The 25,062-nt window shown below is 38.2% G+C and overlaps 1 protein-coding gene across 2 annotated transcripts; it reads left to right on the plus strand.

Moving 5' to 3' along the window:
- The first annotated feature begins 1,507 nt into the window (after positions 1–1,507).
- Positions 1,508–25,022, plus strand: AP1AR (adaptor related protein complex 1 associated regulatory protein). Of its 2 annotated transcripts, XM_060779080.2 has the most exons (10): positions 1,510–1,935; positions 10,417–10,465; positions 11,699–11,725; positions 12,810–12,835; positions 13,973–14,069; positions 16,124–16,222; positions 17,710–17,762; positions 19,199–19,272; positions 19,661–19,789; positions 21,275–25,022. In XM_060779080.2, the coding sequence occupies exons 1-10, from the start codon at positions 1,853–1,855 to the stop codon at positions 21,538–21,540; spliced, it is 903 nt and encodes a 300-aa protein (XP_060635063.2). In that variant the 5' UTR covers positions 1,510–1,852; the 3' UTR covers positions 21,541–25,022. The 2 variants fall into 2 exon arrangements, with proteins under 2 accessions (XP_060635064.2, XP_060635063.2); XM_060779081.2 differs by lacking the exon at positions 16,124–16,222 and having other exon boundaries at positions 1,508–1,935.
- Positions 25,023–25,062: the final 40 nt, after the last annotated feature.

Raw genomic sequence — 25,062 nt, forward strand, 5'->3', positions numbered from 1 at the left:
TAGTTACTGGGATTTATAGTTCACTACAATTAAAGAGCATTCTGAAACCCACAAACGACAGAAATGGGCCAAACTTCCCACACAGAACCCCCATGACCAACAGAAAATACTTAAGGCCATCCAGTCCAACTCTCTTCACCAGGGCAAGAAAATGTAATCAGAGCCCTCCTGACAAAGAACCAAACAGTCATAAATATAGATAGATAAATATGATTCCCACACACATAGAGATATAGTATCATAGATTTGAAAGAGACCCTTAAAGAAGGACTATGATATGTTGCATATTCCAGAGTAGGCAAACCAGACACTCTCCACATCAACACTGACAAAGAAACAACAAGAAATACTATTGTCGAAGGCTTTCATGGCCAGAATCACTGGGTTGTTGTAGGTTTTTCCGTGCTATATGGCCATGTTCTGGAGGCAATTTTTCTCCTGACGTTTCGCCTGCATCTATGGCAAGCATCCTCAGAGGTAGTGTGGTCTGTTGGAACTAGGAAAAATGGGTTTATATATCTGTGGAATGACCAGGGTGAGACAAAGGACTTTTGTCTGCTGGGGCTAGCTGTGAATGTTTCAGCTGATCACCTTGATTAGCATATAATGGCTTGGAAGTGCCTGGGGGGAATCTTTTGTTGAGAGTGATTTTATGTTCCTGTTTGTTTCCCCTCTGTTGTTTTGCTGTTGTAATTTTTGAGTGTTTTAATACTGGTAGCCAGATTTTGTTCATTTTCATGGTTTCTTCCTTTCTGTTGAAATTGTCCACATGCTTGTGGATTTCAATGGCTTCTCTTTGTAGTCTGACATGGTGGTTGTGAGAGTGGTCCAGCACTTTTGTGTTCCCAAATAATATGCTGTGTCCAGGTTGGTTCATCAGGTGCTCTGCTATGGCTGATTTCTCTGGTTGGAGTAGTTTGCAGTGCCTTTCATGTTCCACAGATATATAAACCAATTTTTCCTACTTCCAACAGACCTCACTACCTCTGAGGATGCTTGCCATAGATGCAGGCGAAACGTCAGGAGAAAAATTGCCTCCAGAACATGGCCATATAGCCCGGAAAAACCTACAACAACCCAACAAGAAATACTGTTTATTCACAACCATAAAGGAATTACATAGATTAGAAACCAACACTTTCTCATTACTTTATTTCCCAGATCACCAGACTGGGCCACAGCAACGCGTGGCAGGGGATAGCTAGTATAAAATATATAATTATATCAAATTATTATTTGTATTATATTGTATTACATTATAAATATTATATGTATGTACAATATATTATATTATTAGCATAGCTCAGAAGACCAAAGTCCCCTAAAACCAGCATATGAGGCTCATGTTGTGCAATCACCCAGTTTCCCAGACCCTGCTGGGTTGCTCACTCACGCATTTCCCAACAGCAGCTGCTTTTCCCTGTCTTCCGCCTATGACGTCACAGAGGAGCGAGGGGCGGGGCCAAGAACGTTCCGATCTGCGCATGCTCTTTTGTCTTGAATGAGGGGCGTGGCCGAGCAGTAGGCGGGGCTTGGAGGCGCTCGCGGCGCGGTCGCCAGCCGTAACTTGAGACGAGAAGGAAGGGAGAGAGTGTGAGAGAGAAAGACAGGAAGGGGTTTGGCGGCGCGAGGGCAAGAGAAAGCGGCAGGTTGCCATCGCGACGGTCGTCCCGCCCTCTTTTAAGTATTATTATTGTTTTGGGCCTCTGACTGACGGCTGTTTGCCGTTGAAAGCAGTTGGCGGCTTAACGGGCGTCCGCCTCGCGCGCGCACTCGCTCCTTCTCCCCCCCCCTCCCCTCTCTCTCGGTGTCTTCTCGTGCCGCGCATGCGCGCCTTCCTCAACAACATGCCATGGGGAACAGCTGGGCGGCGCAGTGGTGCTGCTGGCTCTTCCCGAGGCGGCCGGCGGGACGGATCCAAAGAGGAGGAGGAGGGTAAGCGGATGGGTTTGTGGGGAAGGAGAGGGTCAGGGTTGGAGGAGGTTTGTTTATGAGGCCTGGCAAATGGGCCTGTCCCGTTCGCCTTTGGGCCAGGGGAAGGGCCTCCAGGGAGACGTGGAGGAGGAACCTCCAGTAGCTTTGCTACTCAGATATTGGGGTTTCTCAGTGCTGTGGAATGATCTGGTCATTCCACAAGGTCCTTAACCTTCTCTGCCTCACTCAACTACAACTCCCAGGACTCCATAGCATTGAGCCATGGCAGTGACAAGCAGGCCAGAGAGCATCAATTCTTCATTGGAGATCTGCCAGAATTTAAAGCACCATTGAAGAGCCATTGCTTCCCATTAGGCCTACCAGAGGGAGACGTAGTTTTCAAAAGGGATTTTCAAGCCAACTTTCGCTCATAAGTTTTGATTTACGTTCTGTTCCTACTTTATGTCAATCTCGTGTTTGGTGCAAGGTTTTTTTTAAATTTGTGTTTTTATTAATGTATTTTATATTGTCTATATTGTATTATTATTACTAGAGGGGATGTGGCCCTGCTCGTGATTCCGCCTGCGTCGCAGGCACGTTTGGTGGGGATGCGAGACAGGGCCTTTTCTGTGGTGGCCCCCCGACTCTGGAACACCCTCCCAAAGGATCTTAGACAGGCCCCTACATTGGCAGTCTTCAGAAAGAACTTGAAGACCTGGCTGTTCCGATGTGCCTTTCCAGAATAGGAAACTCCAATAACAAGTCCCAGAAGCACTTTATTAGAATTAAGATTACTGCACACTGCACTTACCTTATAACCCTTACATATCACCTGTCACATCAGCACTTAATCCTGTACCCATTACTCTGGCCCAGCCCAGTTTTATTGTGTCTTGGTGTATTGTTTATTGCTTGTTGTTTAATATTGCTTTAACTGTTTTAATTTGCTTTAGGTTTTGCATTGTTATGTTGTGTTTTGAGGCCTTGGCCTTCGTAAGCCTCATCGGGAGATGCTAGCGGGGTACAAATAAAGTTAATAATAATAATAATAAAAAGGGAATTTTCAAAGATGTTCCCAATGCCGATATGTCATGATTTACTATTTATTTGTCATGTTACGTCAACCAGTCAATTGTATTACATTTCGTAGAATCATAGAATCAAAGAGTTGGAAGAGACCTCATGGGCCATCCAGTCCAACCCCCTGCCAAGAAGCAGGAATATTGCATTCAAATCACCCCTGACAGATGGCCATCCAGCCATCAGAACAAAACAAACAAACAAACAGACAGACAAAACACAAAATTTGCAAGTTTGGTAGTTGATTAAATCTCCTTTGAACAGTATCTGGCCACTTGGAGTGCTTCTGGTATTGATGCAATAAGATCCTCCATTGTGCTTGTGGCAGGGCTCAAGGTGCATTGCAGCAGGTGGTCAGTGGTTTGCTCTTCTCCACACTCGCATGTCGTGGATTCCACTTTGTGGCCCCATTTCTTGAGGTTGACTCTGCATCTCGTGGTGCCAGAGCGCAGTCTGTTCAGCGCCTTCCAAGTCGCCCAGTCTTATGTGTGCCCAGGGGGAGTCTCTCATTTGGTATCAGCCATTGGTTGAGGTTCTGGGTTTGAGCCTGCCACTTTTGGACTCTCGCTTGCTGAAGTGTTCCAGCAAGTGTCTCTGTAAATCTTAGAAAACTATTTCTTGATTTAAGTCACTGACGTGCTGGCTGATACCCAAACAGGGGATGAGCTAGAGATGTCTCTGCCTTGCTCCTTTCACTATTGGCTGCTACTTCCCAGCGGATGTCAGGTGATGCAATACCGGCTAAGCAGTGTAATTTCTCCAGTGGTGTAGGGCACAGACACCCCGTAATAATGCGGCATGTCTCATTAAGAGCCACATCTACTGTTTTAGTGTGGTGAGATGTGTTCCAGTGTGGTGAGATGTGATTTACTGCCATAGTGGCCTATTTCTGCAGTAGGCCTATGTTTACAGAAAATGCTTTGAGAAATCAGTGCTCCAAAGGAGAAGTTACTATTCAAGGTGGCTAGTTAGAACCCCCAAGTTTCCCAGTCGCTTTGAAGCCATGTTTGCAACAGACTAACAGATAAGATACAGTCATGGTCAGAGAGCAATGGACTATAGTTATGCTATAGTTGTGCCATTGTTGGGAGCCCACGTGTGCTATAATGTCAGTCAAATTGACTAAACAACAAATGAACAACTGTATAGGTAGCTTAGACCAATGAAAGGATTTGTCTTTGGGAACCAATGAAAATGCATCCCTGTATGCTTGTTTGTCGTTATTGCTATGGCCACACAATAAATAGTTTTTTGCAGTTTAAAAGATTCAACTTTCGTGGTGTCCATCCTTACCCTCCCCATTAGAAAGGGGGCTTCTGCCTTTTTGGACAATATTTTGGTTTCTTTGCCCTTACATTATTATTATTATTATTATTATTATTATTATTATTATTATTAAGCTCCCGGTGGCACACTGGGTTTATTTATTTATTTAAAACTTTTGTATCCCGATCTTCTCTACCTCTGTAGAGAGACTCAGACCGACTAACAGCAAGGATTCAATGCTAACAATATAATCTAAAACATCATACATCAACAGCGAATTAAAAATACAAATAGGATAAAATACATATAAGCCAATTTGCTAAGATAAAATCATGTCCAACTCAGTCCGCATATTGTGGTCGATAACTTTGGTCAAGTACCGGTCCAAGCCATCATTCTGGGAATGCCTCGTTCCATAGCCAGGATTTCACTAGCTTCCTGAAGGTCAGGAAGGAGGGGGCAGATCTAATTTCATTCGGGAGAGAGTTCCATAGCCAGGGGGGCACCACAGAAAAGGCCCTGTCTCTCGTTCCCACCAGGCGCGACTGCAAAAGTGGCGGGACCGAGAGCAGGGCCCCTCCAAGAGAACTCAGCAACCTTGATGGCTCATAGGGGAGAATACGTTCAGACAGGGTTAAACTGCTGAGCTGCTGAAGTTGCTGACCAAAAGGTCATTGTTTCAAATCTGAGGAGCGGGGTAAGCTCCCGCTGTTAGCCCCAGGTTCTGCCAACCTAGCAGTTTGAAAACATGCAGATGTGAGTAGATCAATGGGTACTGCTTTGGTGAGAAGGTAACGGCTTTCCATGCAGGCATGCTGGGCACATAATCTCAGAGGCGTCTATGGACAACGCTGGCTCTTCAGCTTAAAAATGAAGATGAGCACCAACCCCCAGAGTCAGACACGACTATACTTCAATGTCAAGGGGAAACCTTTACTTTATTATGTCTAATTGTTTTTTACTTTGTTGTACCCCGCCCTGAGCCTTTATTTACTGTATTTTTAACCCACTAAATTTAAATCTAAATCTGAGAGACAGGTAGCTGGCTATTTGCTAACCTGAGGCAGGTCCAGCACTGTCTCCAGTCTCTTACCATCCCCTCAATCTCAGCAGAATTCTGGCACCACAGAGCAGCCTGGTTTGATGCTAATGGATGACCTTCCTGGTCATTCTTCTGTTTGTTTATTTATTTATTTATTTACTTCATTTACAAATTAAGCAGCAGTTCAAGGCCAAAATGTAAACATACAATAAACATTTACATTAAAACCAAACATTAAAACAATGTAATTTAATACAGTTATTAAAATCACATCAGTATATTTCACTGTAATAATAATGTTTAAAATGATTCAGCTACTGTTTGTTGTTAATTGAGACCAAGTGGACTTTGACCTATGGTGATCTCCAAGCCACCCTGTTATCAACATCCAAGTTCAGGTTCTGCAGATCCAGGGCTTTGGCTTACTTGTTTGAGTGTGGCCACTTGGTGTGTTTCCTCTTTTCCTACTGCCCCCCTCCCACCCCATATTTACCAAGCATTATTTTCCCACAATGATTGATGGTATTTCATTATGAAACGTGGATGTGGCTTACAAATGGAACTTTGAAAAAGGAGACAGAAGGCCGGATTCTGGCAGGCCAAGAACAAGCCATTAGAAGAAATGCCATCAAATCCAAAATTGAAGAGTCCCAAGTGTAGACTCTGCAAGGAAGCTGATGAAGCATCCTCAGCTGCTGCAAAAAGATTGCACAGACAGACTACAAGCAGAGGCATAACACCATTGCTCAAATGATTCATTGGAAATTGTGCCACAAATACCATCTGTCTATGACAAACAACTGGTGGAATCACAAGCCTGAAAAAGTTTCACAAAATGAACACATCAAACTACTCTGGGATTTCCAAATTCAGACTGACAGAGTTTTGGAGCACAATACTCCTGAACTCACAATCGTGTTTAAAAACCAAGTACGGATTGTTGGTGTTGCAATCCCAGTTGATAGCAGGATTGAAGAGAAACAACTGGAAAAGCTGACATGATACGAGGATTTAAAGATCAAACTGCAAAGACTATGGCACAAGCCAGTAAAGGTGATCAGCACACCGGGTGCAGTGCCTAAAGACCTTATTATTATTATTATTTCTGCTACTTATACCCCGCCCTTCTCACCCCCGAGGGGGGACTCAGGGCGGCTTACAAAGAAGGCACAATTCGATGCCCTTATACAAATACATACAGATAAAAACAGTAATTAAATAATTAACAGATTAAAAACATCAATATATAGCACCATAGCACAACAATAAGCAATCTCATGGTCAGTGTTTCGCGTTCCGTAGGTCCAGTAGGTTGAAATAGGTTCCTACAATATTTGCCCTTCATTATGGTCCTTCTTTTTAGCTGCCAGAGTTTCCGAAAGCCTGGTCCCACATCCAAGTTTTCAGCTGTTTCCTGAATGAGAGAAGGGAGGGCGCTGTTCTAATCTCCCCGGGGAGTGAGTTCCACAGGCGGGGGGCCACCACTGAGAAGGCCCTGCCCCTCGTCCCCACCAGTCTCACTTGTGATAAAGGCGGGGTCGAGAGCAGGGCCTCCCCAGAGGATCTTAAACTCCGAGGTGGTGTGTAGAGGGAGATCCGTTCGGACAAGTACACTGGGCCGGAACCGTATAGGATTTTATAGGTCAAAACCAGCACCTTGAATTGTGCTCGGAATTGGATCGGCAGCCAGTGGAGCTGGCATAACAGGGGGGTGGTATGCTCCCTGTATGCCGCTCCGGTGAGCAATCTGGCTGCCTCCCGTTGGACTAGTTGAAGTTTCCGAGCAGTCTTCAAGGGCAACCCCACGTAGAGTGCGTTGCAGTAATCCAGCCGGGATGTGACAAGAGCGTGGACCACCGTGGCCAGATCCGACTTCCCCTTGGCCTGCACATAAACACAATCGGCACTAACAGAATTGTCAGCTGCAAAAGACCGCCTTACTGGGATCTGCACACATTATTCACCTATACATCACACAGTCCTAGACACTTGGGAAGTATGCTGTGGACTCATCTTGTTGTGTTTCTAATAATAATAATTCTTACCCACCTCTCCCTGTGGCTCAGTAAGAGCTGATTATTTGCAGTCTTTTGACCTTCTGGAGACCAGAATATAGATTTTATTTTTGCAGCCAGTGTCTCTAACAGTGAACAGCTGTAACTTACACCAATTTGAAAAACCAGTTGAAATTTTAACTACCTGTAACAGTTCTGTGAATAATGGGAATTGCTGTGCCATATTGATCAGTACTTCCCATGTTGAATTGGCTAATATGTTGCAAGATTTTCCCAGCCTTGTTGAATTGTAATCTTCCACATAAACACATGGAGCCTACCTACGCTTTGTTCACTTAGAGAAGGAATTACAGCCAGTTCAGTGGAGCTTACCAAGCTAAATAATACATAGGATTGCTGTCAAAGTTTAAACAGCCATGTGTAAAAATGCTTGCAAACATGGAAATAAATTAAACAGCCATTTCTGGATTTTTGTTTCATGGTAATTTTTGAGGTTTTAAAGCAGATGGGAAAGAAAATAAATTAATGCTCATGACAATAGGGCAATAGAAAGGGTGGTGAAAGTTGCAGTTCCTTTTTTTAATAGAGAAAGTTAATTTGGTCTTATGTCTGAATAAGTATCTATGGCTTACAGTACAGTATATTTGAGGGTTTTTTTAAAAAAAAACTGGTGAAGATGAGAAAGTGGCTATGTTGGAAGTAATGCCAGCTTAACAGCATCTCACTTGTGTCAAAATTTTATGTATATTTTTTTACTATGGTACCTTAACTTGACCCATGAGGAAAGACAAGTAACAAATTATTAGTAGTAGTAGTACTATCAGTATTGTTATTACTACTGCTACTACTAAAATAAGAAATAATAAGCTGCCCCAAGTCCCCTCGGGGAGATAGGGTAGCCAATAAATAAATAAATAATAATTATTTATTTATTGTTTGTAGTCTTTTTCATAAGAGCTGTCACTCACTTTGAGGAGCTTACAATAATCTCACCAGTTTATACTATCTACAGTTATTTCCTCTTAGGCTTATGAATTATGCCTATTTTCCTTAACAAGAGTCTGATTTTCAGTTATGGGTGAGTATATGGATACATCAAAATGTGTCTGTAACAGATTGAAGACCTGATGAATACTTCCCCCCCTCCCCAAACTCTGCTCTGTCAATTAAAGGCAATTTCCTTACATATTATATAAAGCATAGTACTTCTGAGTCAGCTTAATGGCTCTAAAGATGGTAAAAAAGATAAATGTTTTCACCATTGATAAAAGCATAGATGAGCCATTCCGTAAAAGCCATGCTGAAAATTTATAGTTGACATGAAATATGTACCTAATTTGCATCATCATATTTGCTTACTATTTTGATATCTATTACCAGATAAAATATTCATTGAAGTGTAAAATGTTTAAATGAGTGAAAGGTGTAAAACAATTAATTTTATTATTACTTAAATATACAATCTGATTAGTGGTTTGAGCCCCACATTTAGTCAGTCCAACCGATACCTGAAAAAAAGATATGTGTGTGTGAATAAGTGTATGAGAGATAATGGAATATATGAATTAATTACATTAGTTGGTATATAATATAATGTGCATTATCATGTGTGTTTTTTGAGATCTCCAGTGCTTCATTACTCTACTGTACATTATCCTGCTGTTGCTGATGTTAATTCATTTTATCATCTACTCTTCTAGCCCTGTAATTGCTTTTTTTTAAAAAATGGAGTTGGTATTTATGAATTATTATAGTAAAAATGGACTTTTTGGCACAAGCTCTTTATTTTTATATTATGTGTATAGATTTTGAATGTCAACACATTTTAAAATTGTTTTCATGCAAAAGACCCACTGCCTATTTGCTGCTGGCATAATCAGAAACTGGGTCAGATTTAGTTTCAGTGTCCTCATTGTCAGCTTTCACTTTATTCCTAGGGGGCTAATAGCATTGTCCTTTAAAGGTCTTGGGGAATATATATAATTAGATCTGTGGGTTTGCTTTTATTTTTCTATCTAGAATACTTGTTTGTTTTTCTTGAGACAATATGTGTGCTATTCCTAAAAAGATTGCTAAAATGATAAAGCTTAACTAGTATAAGTTCATAAAATTCCAAACATTATTTCAAAGGTTATTTATTTCAGTTGAGAAGTAATGATTCACATGTGATAAGATTGAACAGTAAGATATTACATTCACTGGATTGGAGCCAGAGTAATTGGATCTAAGTTGTTTCTTTCAATAAAAGATGAGCTTAAGATCTAGTGGATTGTCTCACTAGAAGATGAAGGAGATAATTTTTCCATCTGTAACTGACTCTAACTTCTTCTAGTCTTCCAGAAGCTTCACAACTCTCCAGGACAACTATTTAATGGAAAGCTGGAAATGGGGAAAAAAATTCCCCTCCCCCTTTCTTCTGAATTGTCCCGTGAGAGGAACTCTGATCACAGGAACTCTGAATCCAGCCCAATATTTTATTATACATGTTGTTATGTCCAACATAAGCTTACAAAAAGAAATTGTCAGTGTATGAAACACTATCCCTAAATTAATAAGCAAGTATATCATTTGTCCCATAGTACATAGTACAATGTTGGTTACAAGGACATGCTAAGCTCATGCTGCACTTCAAATTTGGCCATGCTATATATACATTCTTTCTTCTTGGGCAGAATATCATACTTTTGTTTACTGGAATGCATGGCATCTAGGGGTATCTTTTTAAAATGGAATTGATATTGGATTGGAGTTATGTAAATCATTTTGACGGATAATTTTTATGATAATTCCTGTGCTATAAACCAGTTACTGCCAGGAGTTGTATTTCCTGGGTAGATAGGTGTGGGACTACCCAGCTGTTCTGCTGATAAATGATGTAGAACAGAAAGGCAGACAACTAGCTGTTCAACTAGCTCCCCATGTGTGCAAGGACACTAGAAAATTGGGATAATAATGTGTCTTTCTACATGGATAAGAATATCTCTTCCAGTTCCAGAAGCACTTGTGACAGTTTTTGAGGTAGCCTGAAATGTTTTGAATGCAAAACTGGATACACATGAACAATGGATTATATAGTGATTATATTGCTTTATTTCTTAGATCAAAGTACTTTAAGCCATGCTCAACAGGGGAGCACTTCACTATAGAGGTGAGTCAAATTTATCAATTCCAAATCTTGTTGTTGGTTAGCTTTTGCAGATAATATCAGAGAACTCAATAATCCAAAATTTGTTGGTAGAAATGTTATATACATTGAATTGATTCTAGAATTACTTGTTCTTAGAGCAGATGAAATAAACTTAGCGGAGCTTTAATTATGACTAACGTAATCCATAGTAACCCATGGATGTGAGAGTTGGACCATAAGGAAGTCTGAGTGAAGGAAGATAGATGCTTTTGAACTGTGGTGTTGGAGGAAAATTCTGAAAGTGCCTTGGACTGCAAGAAGATCTGAACGAATAAACAACAAAAGCCAGTTGATTTCACCAGGCCTGCTCTAAGTATTTTTATGTCTTGGTTCAATTCACTATTTTTGAACTGCAAACTTTTGATACAATTTTAAACAATAATTTTTTTGAAATAGATTTAAAACATGTTGAAGATGTTAACAAGTTAATAACTTCAAAACAGGTTAAAGTCGTGTACATGAGTATTTTGGAATACATCAGTGTAGCCCACATTACACGACTGACATGCCATGGTTGAGAAGATTCTCTCCCGTGTCATGTCATTTTGTATTGACTTCAGTAATGAGAAACAGAACCGTTCCCCTACAGACTTTAGTATAAAGTTATGTAGAGGAGCAGGGTGTCAAGTTTTTTGTCATATGCCAGTGCAGGCACCTTGAATTCAGACCAGAAATGTATTGGGAATGCTGACAATTGATGATATTATTTTGTAGTATGTGATATCTACTTAGTTTCTGGATGGTGTTTTGTCAAGCTATTGTATTTTGCAGTAGTCTTAGTGAAAGACAAGATAGTAGTCTGTCCCAGGATAATCTAAAAGAAGCACTGACGACCCCACCCCCGTCACACTGCTTCTGGACTTTTTCTGTGCCTGGGCAGGGAAATTATGATTGTTGCTGGGGTGGCATTGATATTTTCACCTCTCCACAAAATTGCCCTTGACTTGCCCATAAATCATGTCAAAATCCATAATTTTATCCCCCAAACCTGTCTTCGATTTATACATGAGATCAATTTATACATGAGTATATACATTATATTTTTGTCATGTACTGACCTATTTTTATCTTATGCTGGAGTAGGTAATTAAGCATGACCAGGAACATTGTAGACTCTGTAAACAGATAAATACACATTTTGATTTCAAGCTCAAATTCTTTGTTTAATGGAAATATTATTTTATCTCTTTTCAGTTTGAGAATCTAGTGGAAAGTGATGAAGTAAGTAGTTTCCTGCTGATTGAAATTTAGGGCCAAGATAATAAATGTAAATTGGATCACGAAGGTATCGATTACCAATAAAACAAAGGTAGCAGCAAATGGTAATATACAGAGAGCTAATAGAAAGAAGCAATTTTTTCTAGCATATTTAAATTTTGGGTGTGAGTTTTCCCAGAGTCTTTCCTGAGAGAGAAACAAAGGGTGAGGAGTGCAGTGGTTAGAGGGCTCTTTCTAGCTTTAATTCATTCTTACAACCACACCACTGACTACTTTACATGAAGAAATAGGCAATGTTGTACATTTGTTGTAATTCACTGTGCATAAAAGCTGTAGTAGTGCAGTGGGTAATAGACAAAGTTGTGAATCAGGAATCATTAGTTGGACTCAACTCTGCATGAATTCACTAGGTGACCTGAGTCAAGTTTCTTTTAAATTCAGCTAACCCAGCTGCAATATGAAATACACTATTAATATACCTTACAGGGATGTAATAAGAATTATAGATAGATATGTGTAGGTAGTGCTCTTAACCCTCAGAAATGGTGTAGAAGTGTTAGACATTAGAGATAATGGTGGAGGGCTACTCCATGAATTCTGCCAAGAAATCTATTCCAGTGGGCTTCTTCCTCTTTCAGCTATCAACAACAGCCCTTCAAGCTGGAAATACCTTAATAAGAGATGGGATTGAAGGGTAATCCCATTAAGTGTACCACTTTGTTTAGTTTTTTTAACACACTCAACTGCTTCTGTTAAGATGGTAAATAGGAAAAATTGTAACTTTTTAAATGAATATTTGGTTTACTTTTTTCCTTCTCCAATATTTTTATTTTATATGCATTGGATAAAGAGTGAGCAGGAGGTCTTCCATGTATTCTTAAACTGCAGCTGCTGTGAACCAAATCATATGGAATGATAGAAAATAGAATATAAATATATTGACAGGGAGTTTTTTTGTCCCATGCATTTAATGCTGATATATTTATTTTTTTAAGGTGGGAGTATTTTTAGTTTTTTAAAGTAAGATTTATCAGTTGCATTTTATAACGTTGTAATAAAATATATACTATTTGGTAATTTATTACAGGGTGAAAGTCCAGGAAGCAGCCAAAGGTAAGACATTTTATATATAATTGTTTTCCCAAGCCTTATCCCATAGCGGTGGTTTTACAGGAGTTGACAGGAAACAGGCTGTAATCTGCCAAGTCCAAAGCTCCACCAATCTTTTCAAAAGCAACAAATCAGGTCATTCTGCAGGCGGCCTAATACCATCAGAGAACGCACCCCAGTTTTGGCTAACTTAAGAAAACTTAAAAAAAAAAAAAACCTAAGCAGGCCCTCCCAGAAGCATTGCAGGAAGATGCACTGTTATTCCATTCCACCTTCTGAAAAATGTAAATTAATCTACCACATCAGTCCCCTGATCCCCGTGGGGAGTGGCATGGATATAGAATTGTAATGTTAGCTCTGAAGGATAAAAATAAGCAGATTCTTGCTCACATACCAAATAAAAACATTCACAAAAGAAGGGGGTTGTACAACAACATATGCATCGTGTTCTTTAGAATAGTACCATATTTTTCTAAATTTTGAAAAATTAAAGAGGCATCTTACTAGCATTTCCTTTTAAATATGAGAATACGATTTAATATTATCTTTTATAAAATACATCTTAATATGTGCATTTGTGGCATTTTTACAATGTGTAGGAGTTTTAATTCTTCTGTAACCCACCCTGAGCCACAAGGAGAGGTGGGTAATAATAATTATTATTACTGTTGGGTAAAAATGAGTTTTAATAGTGGTCTACTTTTGGGGGGTTCCAGTTAACAAGCTGTCCTTAGGGCCTGTCTACATCTGAAAAAAGAAATCTTATTTAGTACACATGCAGCTGTCACATCATGGTCTTAAGTGGCTACAATTTACTATTGAACAAACTCACTTCAATGTGTGCTTACAAAAAGACAAATCCTCCCATTTACATATGTTGTTGGCCACACAGCAATTGCTGCTTTAGGTTTTCTTCTTCTTCTCCCCATGGTGCATATGATTATGCATATTTTCAACCAAGGTGGTAACCATCCTGTCATATTGAGGTGTGCTGACACTTACATAGGGTGTGTGTTTATTTAAGCTTACTGGGGTGCGTGTATGTGTGTAAGAAGAGGGGTGTGTGTGTGTGTGGGATACTGTTTCTATACATAGATTACTCTGAAGTGGTGTCAGCCCTTTTTCTTTACTCTTGTTCAGACCTTTGACTGAAGAAGAAATCGCTGCTCTAAAAGAGAGACATTATAACTCTATTGCTGAAAAACAAAGAACATTAGATGCTAAACTTCAGTCAGAGGTAAGTATAGTAACTGTAACTGTATAAATACTCACTTTTATATACTTATAAATGGCCACAGTAACTGACTGACAAATGGGGAAGGCTGGTGAGTGAAACAGCTAAAATAGATGCCACCTGATAACAAAAGAGAATAGAGCAGAGAAAGAAGATAAGCTATAAGATAAAGCTTCATTTGTTAAAGACAAATAAAACCTTGCTTGGAGTTTTTCAGTCAAAAGATAAATGATTTGGGGGTGGGGGGAAGGATGGTTTATAGGCAGCACACATATATGACAGGTTTTGAATACTACAAGGAAGAGAATAGAAAGCTGCACCAGTTCAAACTGATGTTGTAGACCTCATTTGAAGAGTTTGATCGATTGAAACTCAACAACAGGGTATACGGCATTATACCAAATGTTTCACAGTTGAGATGTACTACAAGCCAGAAAGAAAACGGCACATGAAGGTTCTGTTTCTATTCTTGTTCCTGGCTTGTTCTTAAAATGGTTCCTTGAACTGGGTCAGTATGTCCAAAGTGCAAAATATTACGTAATTTCTGTGGAAAGTTACCATTGTGGCGTGATAATTCACATGTAGGTCTTCTCTGCACATAGTTCCTGATCATTCTTCCAGGCAACAGAGAAAGAACTTTTATATCCATAGGGTTCAATATATATTCTGAAAATGTGTTCTTAGCATGTCCTTTTACTGCTTCCAGCAGTTACATCATTGCTGCTTCACTGTCTAAGCTGTTGCAAACATAAAAACATTTAATCAAAGAGTGGTACAAGAGATGCTTGAAATAATGAGAGCATAGAACAAGAGGTACATCTCACCTTGGAAGAGGAATATAAATAGCATTGGCATCTTAGAAAGCAGTTGAGCAAGCTATTTGTTAAGAATACGTACAGTAGACTTGCTCATTGGTTGCTTGGCAAGTTCAAGAATTCTAACAGCCTTCCCAGTGTTTCAGTCATGCTTTAATGGTTGGGAGAAGAAGAGAGATGAGTGTGTGTGTTTTTCGATAGCAAAATTCTGTATCCCAACTAAAGTAGAGTAACACATGTAAGTTTCATTTCAATGGGTTTGCTCGGGTTAGTTCTAAAATTGAATTTCACCTATTACATTTTTCTATGTATAAAAATATCCATACAACCATAAAACTACCTGGTACAGTAAATATATTTCCAACAAGATTTATCATATGGCCATATGTGCCTGGTAGATAAAGTGAACAAAGGTTCAGCACTATGTGTGCAAGTGTCTGTGAAGCAACATTCAAAATTTAAATAAATTGGGCACATGGTTAGCAAAATTGATGTAAGTTATTTTTTTTAATAAATGACATTGATTTTATGCTGTAAGATGCATTTGTTATTTGAAAATACAGTATCATGGCTAATTGAAAGCTCAGCATCATTGCTTCAGTTTAAGGAGCAAATGCCAAATCTCTCTAAGGAGAAAAACAAACGCAGAGTCAGTGTGGTGTTGTAGTTTAAGCATTGGATCACATCCCAGGAGAGCAGAATTCAAATTCCCACTTGGCCATCGTAACCTACTGGGTGACTTTGAGCAAGTCACACACTCTCAATGTCACATGAGGACAAAGATTGATCCCCTGTGAATAAGTCTTTCCAAGAGATCCCATGATAAGGTTGCCATATGTCGGAAATAACTTGAAGGCACACAACAACAAATTTTATAGTAGGGATTATGTGTTATTTACAGTTTACAAATGCTTAAAATTCATTTTTAGTCCTCCTGGTTTTGCAATCACTATTGCTATTAGGTTGCAGTGGCTTAAATATTTATCTTGCACCATTGGTAAAATGTATGTCAAGAGGTCTGTATAGAACCAGAATTGATTTTCAGTATGCATAATTCAGTCAAGACATAATTGGTTTTAGAAGATAGTATGAAAATATTTTCTTGTTTTTCCCCCTTATATTACTGCTACTTTTTCAATTTTACAAAAAAAAAAAAATTCCTTTGAATTCAGTGCATTTATTTTCGTAGGACAGATAGCTAGGTTCTCTTTTGTTAACCCTTATTATTTTGTTCATATACAGTTAGCCATACAAGAGGAGAAGTTAAGAATAGAAGAGGAGACTTTATATGCTGCGCAACGTGAAGCAGCCAGGGCAGCAAAGCAAAGAATGCTCTTGGAGGTGAGGGGAAAAAACCCCAAAATATATGTATCAGAGCCTCTTTAATGTCTCTTGCTCTTAGTTCCACGTGCTTTTTTGAACAAGGTGAAGCTTTTGTTTGTAGTGCTTTCTGTTTTTTGTATTCTCTCAAACTGAGAATCTCTCAAGTTCTGTATAAGGTATTTTAAGTACAGATGTGTATTAGGACTATGCATTGAATTCTAACTGTTCCCAAATAAATAAATAATGCACATTTGTTGGTTCTAACCCTGCCTTCCTCCTAAAATTGGGAATCCGGGCAGCTTACAGTTTAAAAGAGCAATGCAGTGGAAAACATACAAAAAGAATGAAAATAGGCATAATATTAAAATACTTCAAAGTTCTAGTTAAAAGACTAATGTTATTTCAGAGATTAAAAGCCATTTAAAACAACACAGCACTCCCTAGCCTGTTCTTAAAAACCCTCTGTAATAAAAGCAGATTGGAATAAAATCGGTTTTGCTTTCAAATAGAAAGAGGGAGGGGGCTATTCTGGCCTCCCTGGAAAAAAAGTTCCACAGTCTAAGGGTAGCCACCAAGAAGGCTGTCTCACGTTCCCATCAACCATGCTTGTGAAGATGGTAGAACTGATAGAAGGGACTCTGCTAATCTCAGGATCCAAGCAGGTACATGCAGGGAGTCATGTAGGGGTTTTAAAGTTATAAACAGCACTTTGAATTGTGCCCAGAAACAAACTAAGAGACAGTGGGGCTCTTTTAGCATGGTATAGTGGGGTTGCTATAAACAACATCTGCTAGCACTCTGACTGCAGCTTTTGGGGTTTGCTGAAGTGTCAGAACACTCTTCAAAGACAGTCCCATGTAGAACACAATACAGTAGTCCAAATAGGTTGTGCCAGATTTTATGTTTTACTTGTTTGCTTTTACATTTATTAAAAGAGACATTTGTTTTGCTTATATATTGTGTTGCAGGGGAAGCTTTATCACTCATTCTGCTTATGTATTATCCATTCAGTGTTTTGAGGTTTTATCAAAAATTGCATTTTCCTTATCAAAAATTAATAAAAGTGGATTTTCTGTATCCTTGCCTAAATACTGTTCTTGGTGAAGGGTCCTTATGCGTTTAACCACATTAAAATAGTAAGAATTATTAATACAGGTACAAAATATTTCATGGTAGGATGAAATTTGTTTTGGTAAGCTAGCAAGTAGAATGAAATTAATAGAACTGCTTTATTTCACTTGAAACTGATTTTCACACTTGACCATATCATTAAAACATTTAGGAATAAAGTTAGTTACTAATGAGAAATGGTGTGTCAGGTATGGAGCTGAGATATATATGATATTGAATATGAAATTTACCTTTCCGAGTATTCGTCAAACATTTGGTATGAGAACACTATTGAAATGAATGCTTTGGTTGTAGTAGAGTATCCAGAAAAAAAATTCTAGAATATGGAGGTTCTAAGTTTTTTTCTTTAAATATTTTATGATCATTTTTTAAAGCAACAACAGCAACATGGGATAACACAAAGAGCAAATAATGAAGAACCCCAAAGGTAAGATACACTGTTAACATTTAAATGTGAAATAGGGAGAATACAAATAAAGTTGTTGTTGTTATTATTATTCTTTGCAAAAAAATGGACAAGGCTAAAAGCATTGGACTAAAAGCAACCAATGCCATATTAAAACTATAGATGATATTCTACATCTGTCATCCTAGCTATTTCTGCCAACGACACCTAACAAAACGCACTCTTAGCTCATCAGCACTCCAACCAAATGATTTCAGAGGTGCTGCAGATCAAGGAGCTAGGAAATAATGACTGCTATGCTCCCCCAGCTGAGGTATACATTGGATATTGAGATTGGCAGGTAGAGAGTGTACCCAGCACTCTGAATCCCCATTACTTGGGATTCTGCCTGGTTTAAAAGGAGGGTTTTTGTGGTGGAACACCACAAAATTATTAGTCACTATAGATGTGGGTGTCAAACATTACAAGATTGTAAATTCAGCTTTCTGTCTTATAATTTATTTATTTATTTATTTACAATATTTCTACCCCACCTTTCTCAAACCCGAAGGTGACTCAAGGCGGCTTTGCAACATAGGCAGCTATTCAATACCATTAAAACAATGTAAAAAATTACAATAAACATTTAAAACAGAATTATGAAATACATACATTAAAACCTTTAAAAACATATAAAACCACTACCTTCACTATTAGCCTCGTCGTCCAAAAACAACATCTAAGCTGTTCCAGTATTCAATTTCACATATTTCCATGTTTATCTATTACATGAAAGGCTTGTTCAAAAAGCCATTTTTTCACTTTTCTGCAGAAGGTCAGGAGGGAAGGCATTGATCTAATATCCCTAAGGAGGGAATTCCACACCCGAGGAGCCACCACTGAGAAGGCTCTGTCTCTTGTCCCCACCAGTTGTGCCTGCGAAGAAGGTGGGACCTAGAGCAGGGCCTCCCCAGATGATCTTAAACTTCTAGATGGTTCATAGGGAGAGATACGTTCGGGCAGGTAAGCTGGGCCAGAACTGTTTAGGGCTTTATAGGTTAAAGGCAGTACTTTGAATTGTGCTCAGTAGCAAACCGGCAGCCAGTGGAGCTGATGTAACAAGGGAGTTGTATGCTCCCTGAACTCTGCTTCAGAGAGCAATCTCGCTGTCGCCCGTTTGTCCATTTGAAGCTTCCAAACAGTCTTCAAAGGAAACCCCATGTGGAAAGCATTGAAAATACTGAATATAAATACTGAATAGAATGCCAGGTAGTATATCTGGGAATCTTCTTGTGACTGTGTTTTTGGCCATTTGGAATGTTCTGCAGCCTGTTCTACAAAACAGTCTCATAGATTTAGTTATTTTTTTAGAAAAAAGAGGAAAAAACATATTAGTGTTGTAGGCCAGTTTTCAGTTGCTTTTGAGGCACTTTTCCAAACTTAGCCCTCCTGAGTGTAACTTGTCTGTTGTTTCACAGCTCGGTAGCAGAAGAGGATTTTGATTCTTACCTGAGAAATGTAAAACTGCAATATGAAGTTTTTCGGAGTAGCAGTAAGTGTGAATGTAATGTTATCCCCCTCTGCCTTAAATTGCAGCTACAACACCTAGTTCTTTCAATGAATATTGAATGTGGGTTTTTTTGGATGTAGATCTGCACAACAATCCAGAATGTATTAATTTATACTTATATCTAAGTTGGCATCATGGTTTGGGGCCATTATTTCACTTTGACCTGTGAATATGTCGAGGTTAAAATTTGGGGAATGCATAATAGATTTTTTCTCCTTTTAAAAATACATAGATGGAACATACTTGGGAACAGCTAAATAGAAGGGAGTCTTTACTGGAGTGGTTACAGGGGGCATGGTAAATTGCATTGCTGATCGTAAAATGTCCAAGTCTTAATGGGTGTGTTTGTTTATTGTTGTTTTTGTTGTAGGGCTGTCATCAGATGCTACTGTTTTGACACCAAATACAGAGAGCAGCTGTGACTTAATGACCAAAACCAAATCAACAAGTGGAAATGATGACAGTAATTCCTTAGATTTAGAATGGGAAGATGAAGAAGGTACTTATTTTGTGCTTTATTTAGAATCCTGCCTAAGTGATCAAATCTATTGCGCTGAATCTCAGCAGATGTTGGATTTTGAACATCAACCAACATATGATATCCTAATTTATTCATAAATTGTCTGTGTGTCACAGGTTAATGTGTGACATATCTTCAAAAAAAGAGAAGTGTCTGCAGATATGGAAAAGAAACTACTTTATTTCCCCCAGTCAAATTATAGTAGTGAGTGACTGAGTCACATGAAGCAGAGAATGCTCTTTCTCTACATAGAATTGCATATTCTGCATATTGAGGACACAGATGTACTAATGAAAATCAGTTATCAATGGTTTAGAAAAAAACTAATATATATGGGCAATATATCTTGCAAAACAAAAAGCCATATGTAAACAAACATTTAATTTATTGTCGAAGGCTTTCATGGCTGGAATCACTAGGTTCTTGTGGGTTTTTTTCGGGCTATAGAGCCATGTTCTAGAGGCATTTCTCCTGACGTTTCGCCTACATCTATGGCAAGCATCCTATGACCTCACAACCTCTGAGGTTGCTTGCCATAGATGCAGGCGAAACGTCAGGAGAAATGCCTCTAGAACATGGCTCTATAGCCCGAAAAAACATTTAATTTGTCTAATGTAGTCACGTTATGGGCAGAAAAAGCCATCTGTCAGCCAATGAGAAGAGCTTTTGACTTCCAGGTGAACAGCTGTAACAACTAGAGACATTTAATAGATTATGAAAACGAACACTTAAAGGAAATCACTACTGGATTTTTATGTAAAGATTTGTAAGACGTATTCTTATAATGTCCATCTGCATTGCCATTTTGCATGAGCTATCGTAGGTAGATCCTGAGTCGATTATTTTAATTAAAAAGAGAGATTATAAATGTGTTATATTCCCACTCTGGAGGTAACCAAAACTGGAATTCTGGCTTTCTTGTTCTGGAATGTAGATGACCTCTGCAAAAAGTGTTTTTGTTTCCCATGACAGAGAGGGTTGGATCCAGACACAGAATCTGTGTATAAAATAGTCTGGTCTGTGATGCATAAAATGTGATAACAAACCATTTCTCTTCCTGCAACAATTATTTAAAAATTCCTGTGAGAAAAAAAAATAAACTGCATATTTATAACTTTTAAAAAGCATCCCGATTGTTTCTTCTAAATCAGAAAAGAATGCCATGAATTAATGCAGTCATTCTTGGATGTAAGATTAACAATTTACAAAATCCTCTTTATGGAGAAGGGTCCAGAATGTGAATGCTATCATTTGGCAAGATGAAAATGTCAGTAAAAATAGCTGTAAATCACAGCCTATTGTACATTTTCTCAGATTGGTTTAAATACATTGTGATGAGTAGGATGCTTTTCATTTAGATACTAGTTAATTCCAGATGCATCTATTTGAATCCCCACACTTTTGAAATATTAGGAAATTAAAGAATATAAATAGATTTCTGTTAATCCAAATTCTTAATTGCAGGTATAAACAGAATGATTCCACTGCGAGAACGTTCCAAAACAGAAGAAGATATACTCCGTGCAGCACTAAAGTTTAGTGGCAAGAAAACGGGAAGTCATCCAACTTCTGCCTCTGATGATTCTAATGGTTTGGAATGGGAAAATGATTTTGTTAGTGCTGAAATGGATGACAATGGCAACTCTGAGTATGCTGGGTTTGTAAACCCTGTTTTAGAACTGCCTGCATCAGACAAAAAAACATCTCATGCGGCTCAGCAAGACAGATAATGATATCATGTGACCCTTGGCTATCTGACCAAAAGGTTGAAGTTGGACAAAATGTACAGATCTGTATTGTGCACAATCCTTCAGTCATTGCTTCTGCACATCTTCCTTTAACACAAGGAAGTTGCACAGTGATAGTACTTGAACTGAGTTCAAAAAGATTCCTAGAAAAATAAGGAAACCGTTATACTGTTTGTCAGTTAAGAAATAGCAGTATGGTTTGCTACCTGAATTTTAAATTGTAAGTGCAATTTTTTTCATCTGCCTTTGGAATTCTATGGAAACACTTGAGTAATTCCATTGTGTCAGTTCTTGGAATTTAGCATACATTCGTCCACACTAAATGACCCATTACAGCTACATGTTTTGATTGGGGATTTTAATATAATGCTGTTTGATTTCTTTGAATTTTACATTGGTGTTACATTTACATCCTAATTTTAATAGGAAGTCTCCTTAAGACCTTAATACTTGAATCATGAACTTGTTTTCTGTTGAGCTTGTTACTGAAATCATAGCAAACGTTTACACTCGGAAATTATTAAACTTTCTGGTTTATTTACTTTTTAAAATGATTAGTTGACAAGCACAGTACTTTTTACAGAGGTTGTGAGAATGATAATATAGGGCAAAAATTTAGTTTATTAGGAACTGAGCTCTGACTAAAGAAAGATGTTAGAAGACATCTGTTTCATTTAAATCATCTGTTCATAACATCTCATTTAAAACACTGGAAACGAAAGTTTTTATGGAAGTAACACTCGAGAAATAAAGGTTCCACTTTTTGCCCACCTTGGAATGCCAAATGCTGCTGATAGGAAGGTTTTACTTGTATGTTTTTAAGTTGTACAAAATTATTTGTTAAACAGTTGCTAATTTAACAGTAGCTGACATAATAGCTCAGTTTTTAAAGTGTTCTTTTCATGCAGAAGACACAAAGCATGACTACTTACTGTGGATGTATTGATGCAAATATCACTGGTACAAATCAATCAAGTGTGTGAAACATTCCATTGATATAACTAATTAAGATTACTGGGGGTAAAAGCTTGAATTTGATTAGTTTTACTTACGTTTGAAAGAAGATGAATGGTGTGGATGGTGTCAGTCAAATATTTTCGCTCACAAAGAATCTTGCTGGTTTTAATTATCAAGAAAAGGTTTTCAGTTCCAGATATAAGTATTCTGCACTTGTCAAAATCCATTTTGATTTTTTTTCTTGACAATAAAACTGCTTTGTAATGGAACTTGCTCTTTAAGAATGAATGTCACCTGCACAGATATTTAATTCATAATAAACCTGGATACTTAACAATGTTCAGCAGCACAATAGATCAGAGTAGCAGCAGTATATGTTTTGCATGCTTGCCTCCTGCTAGTTTCTGGACTATATAGTGGGTTCCTAGTCCTTCTATAGGGCCATCTTTCTGCTTTTCTGAAAGGAGAATAAAGGTTGCTTGCAATATATATGTAAGAATGAAACTGTGCACATTCCTACAGGCAGGGCCAATGCTTTTGGCAGCAGCTGCCACTACAAAAAAGAACAAAACTACAATACGGAAAATAACTGACTTTGGTAGAACTGCATTGCTCACTGAAGCTTTGCTAACCATGGCAATGTTCTTTGTAATGGCAAGTGGGTGAAATACATGAGCTAAACATTGATGGCAACATTAGTCTCCTTTTAATCTGTGTCTGCATCTGTCTCTCTGCTATCCTGCACCAGACCTTCACTGCTGTTTATATTGATACATTATGTCCTATTACGTCTTCTGTATATTTTAGCTTTTCTTGCTCTCATGTCTTGATTACTTTAAAAAACATAATTCCAGACTCACTGTATATTTTTATATTCACTATTCATTGCCCCAATAATATATTATGGATGTTAAGTGGTCAGTGGCAGTAAAATAATTATTCAGTATTTGTATGGCTACTTTAACCTTTGTAAGATGCCAAGATCACTTTATACTGATTTCTTCCCTGTGTGCCTTTTATGTTAAGAGAAAGAGCTTATGTACATAAGACAGCTTGGAAAGCTTAACCTTTCTTTTCATTTATTGCATTTCTTCAAGAGATTTTGTTGCTAAAATATTTACATGTCAAGTGCTACATTTTTCAATGCTGGTAATATGTTTTCTTACAAGAAATGTGTGCACTTCAGATGTATATTTTTGGTTTGACACAAGCTACAGTACTATGTCTCTCCCTGACTTTTTCATGTTACTGGTCTTTAAAGTTTAAATTTCTCAAGCTGTGAATAAATTTTTTACACACTTGAAAACTTTGCCGATGTTAAAGTTTGTATGTGAAAGTGAAAGAAGTACAAAAAATACCCTGTAAAACCTGCAAGTAGCCAAAATGAAGCAATAACTTAATTGCAATCAGACAGGTTCTGTTCAATACATGCTATATCTGTAGCCAATAATTAGGTGTCATTAATGTACTACTTAGCTGCAATCCTGTACACTTAGAAACAAGTTCAATTGAAATCAATAGATATTCTGAATAAAGATACTTAAGATTTTCACAATTCTGTTTTAAAACTGAGCCACAGTTTTTACTTTATATTGTGATATTACTGTCAATGAAATGGAGCCCCTGGTGTTGCAGTGGGTTAAACCCTTGTGCCAGCAGGACTGCTGACCGACAGATCACCAGTTCGAATCTGGGGAGAGCGGGTTGAACTCCCTCCAGCTCCCCATGCAGGGACATAAGAGAAGCCTCCCACAAGGATGGTAAAACAAACATCTGAGCATCCCCCTGGACAACATCCTTGCAGACAGCCAATTCTCTTACACCAGAAGCAACTTGTAGTTTCTTAAGTCAGTCCTGGCACAGAAATAAAAACTGTCCACGAATAATGTGCTATTTGAAGAACCACAGATTTACCAATATTTTTCAAAGCTTTCTAAAAAAAAACCTGGACACTAGTCAAACCCCTTAAGTTCGTGGGGTGCTTTTTGCAAGTTGCAGTGACAAACTAAATATATTACCTTCTGCTTTTAACTTGTCTACAAATCATTTGGAGTTAGGCATGTGTAGTGAAATTGCCAAGTTCACAAAGAACACAAAATTATACCTTGTTAAACAGCTGCACAAGCTTCCGGGTACAGTTCAAAGTCATGTCCCTACATGGTTTAGTCCTAACTATCTGAAAGACCATATCCCCTTATAAAAATCTATCAATCCTATGATCTACAGGTGAGGCTGCCCCCTCTGTTTTTTTTTTTTCACCAGCAAGCAAAAGACTTCCTTTTTGAGCAGACCTTTAACATGTAAACTGGAGAACTTTTTAAGGGTTTTTTTGTTTTGTTTTTCAAAATGTATGTATGTTTTTAACTGTTTATACTATTGAATCTGCTTTTCATTGTTTCAATATATATATTGTGATGTTTATTTTTTTATTTGGAAGATTCTTTGAATCCTGTTCTGGGAAGATGGTGACATACAAATGCAATAAAAAATAAAGATTTGGGGAAGGACTACATATACTCCTGCAGTATCTGTCCAAACTGGATAAAT

The sequence above is a fragment of the Anolis sagrei genome, chromosome 5 (assembly GCF_037176765.1).
Source record: "Anolis sagrei isolate rAnoSag1 chromosome 5, rAnoSag1.mat, whole genome shotgun sequence".
Classification (NCBI taxonomy): domain Eukaryota; kingdom Metazoa; phylum Chordata; class Lepidosauria; order Squamata; family Dactyloidae; genus Anolis; species Anolis sagrei.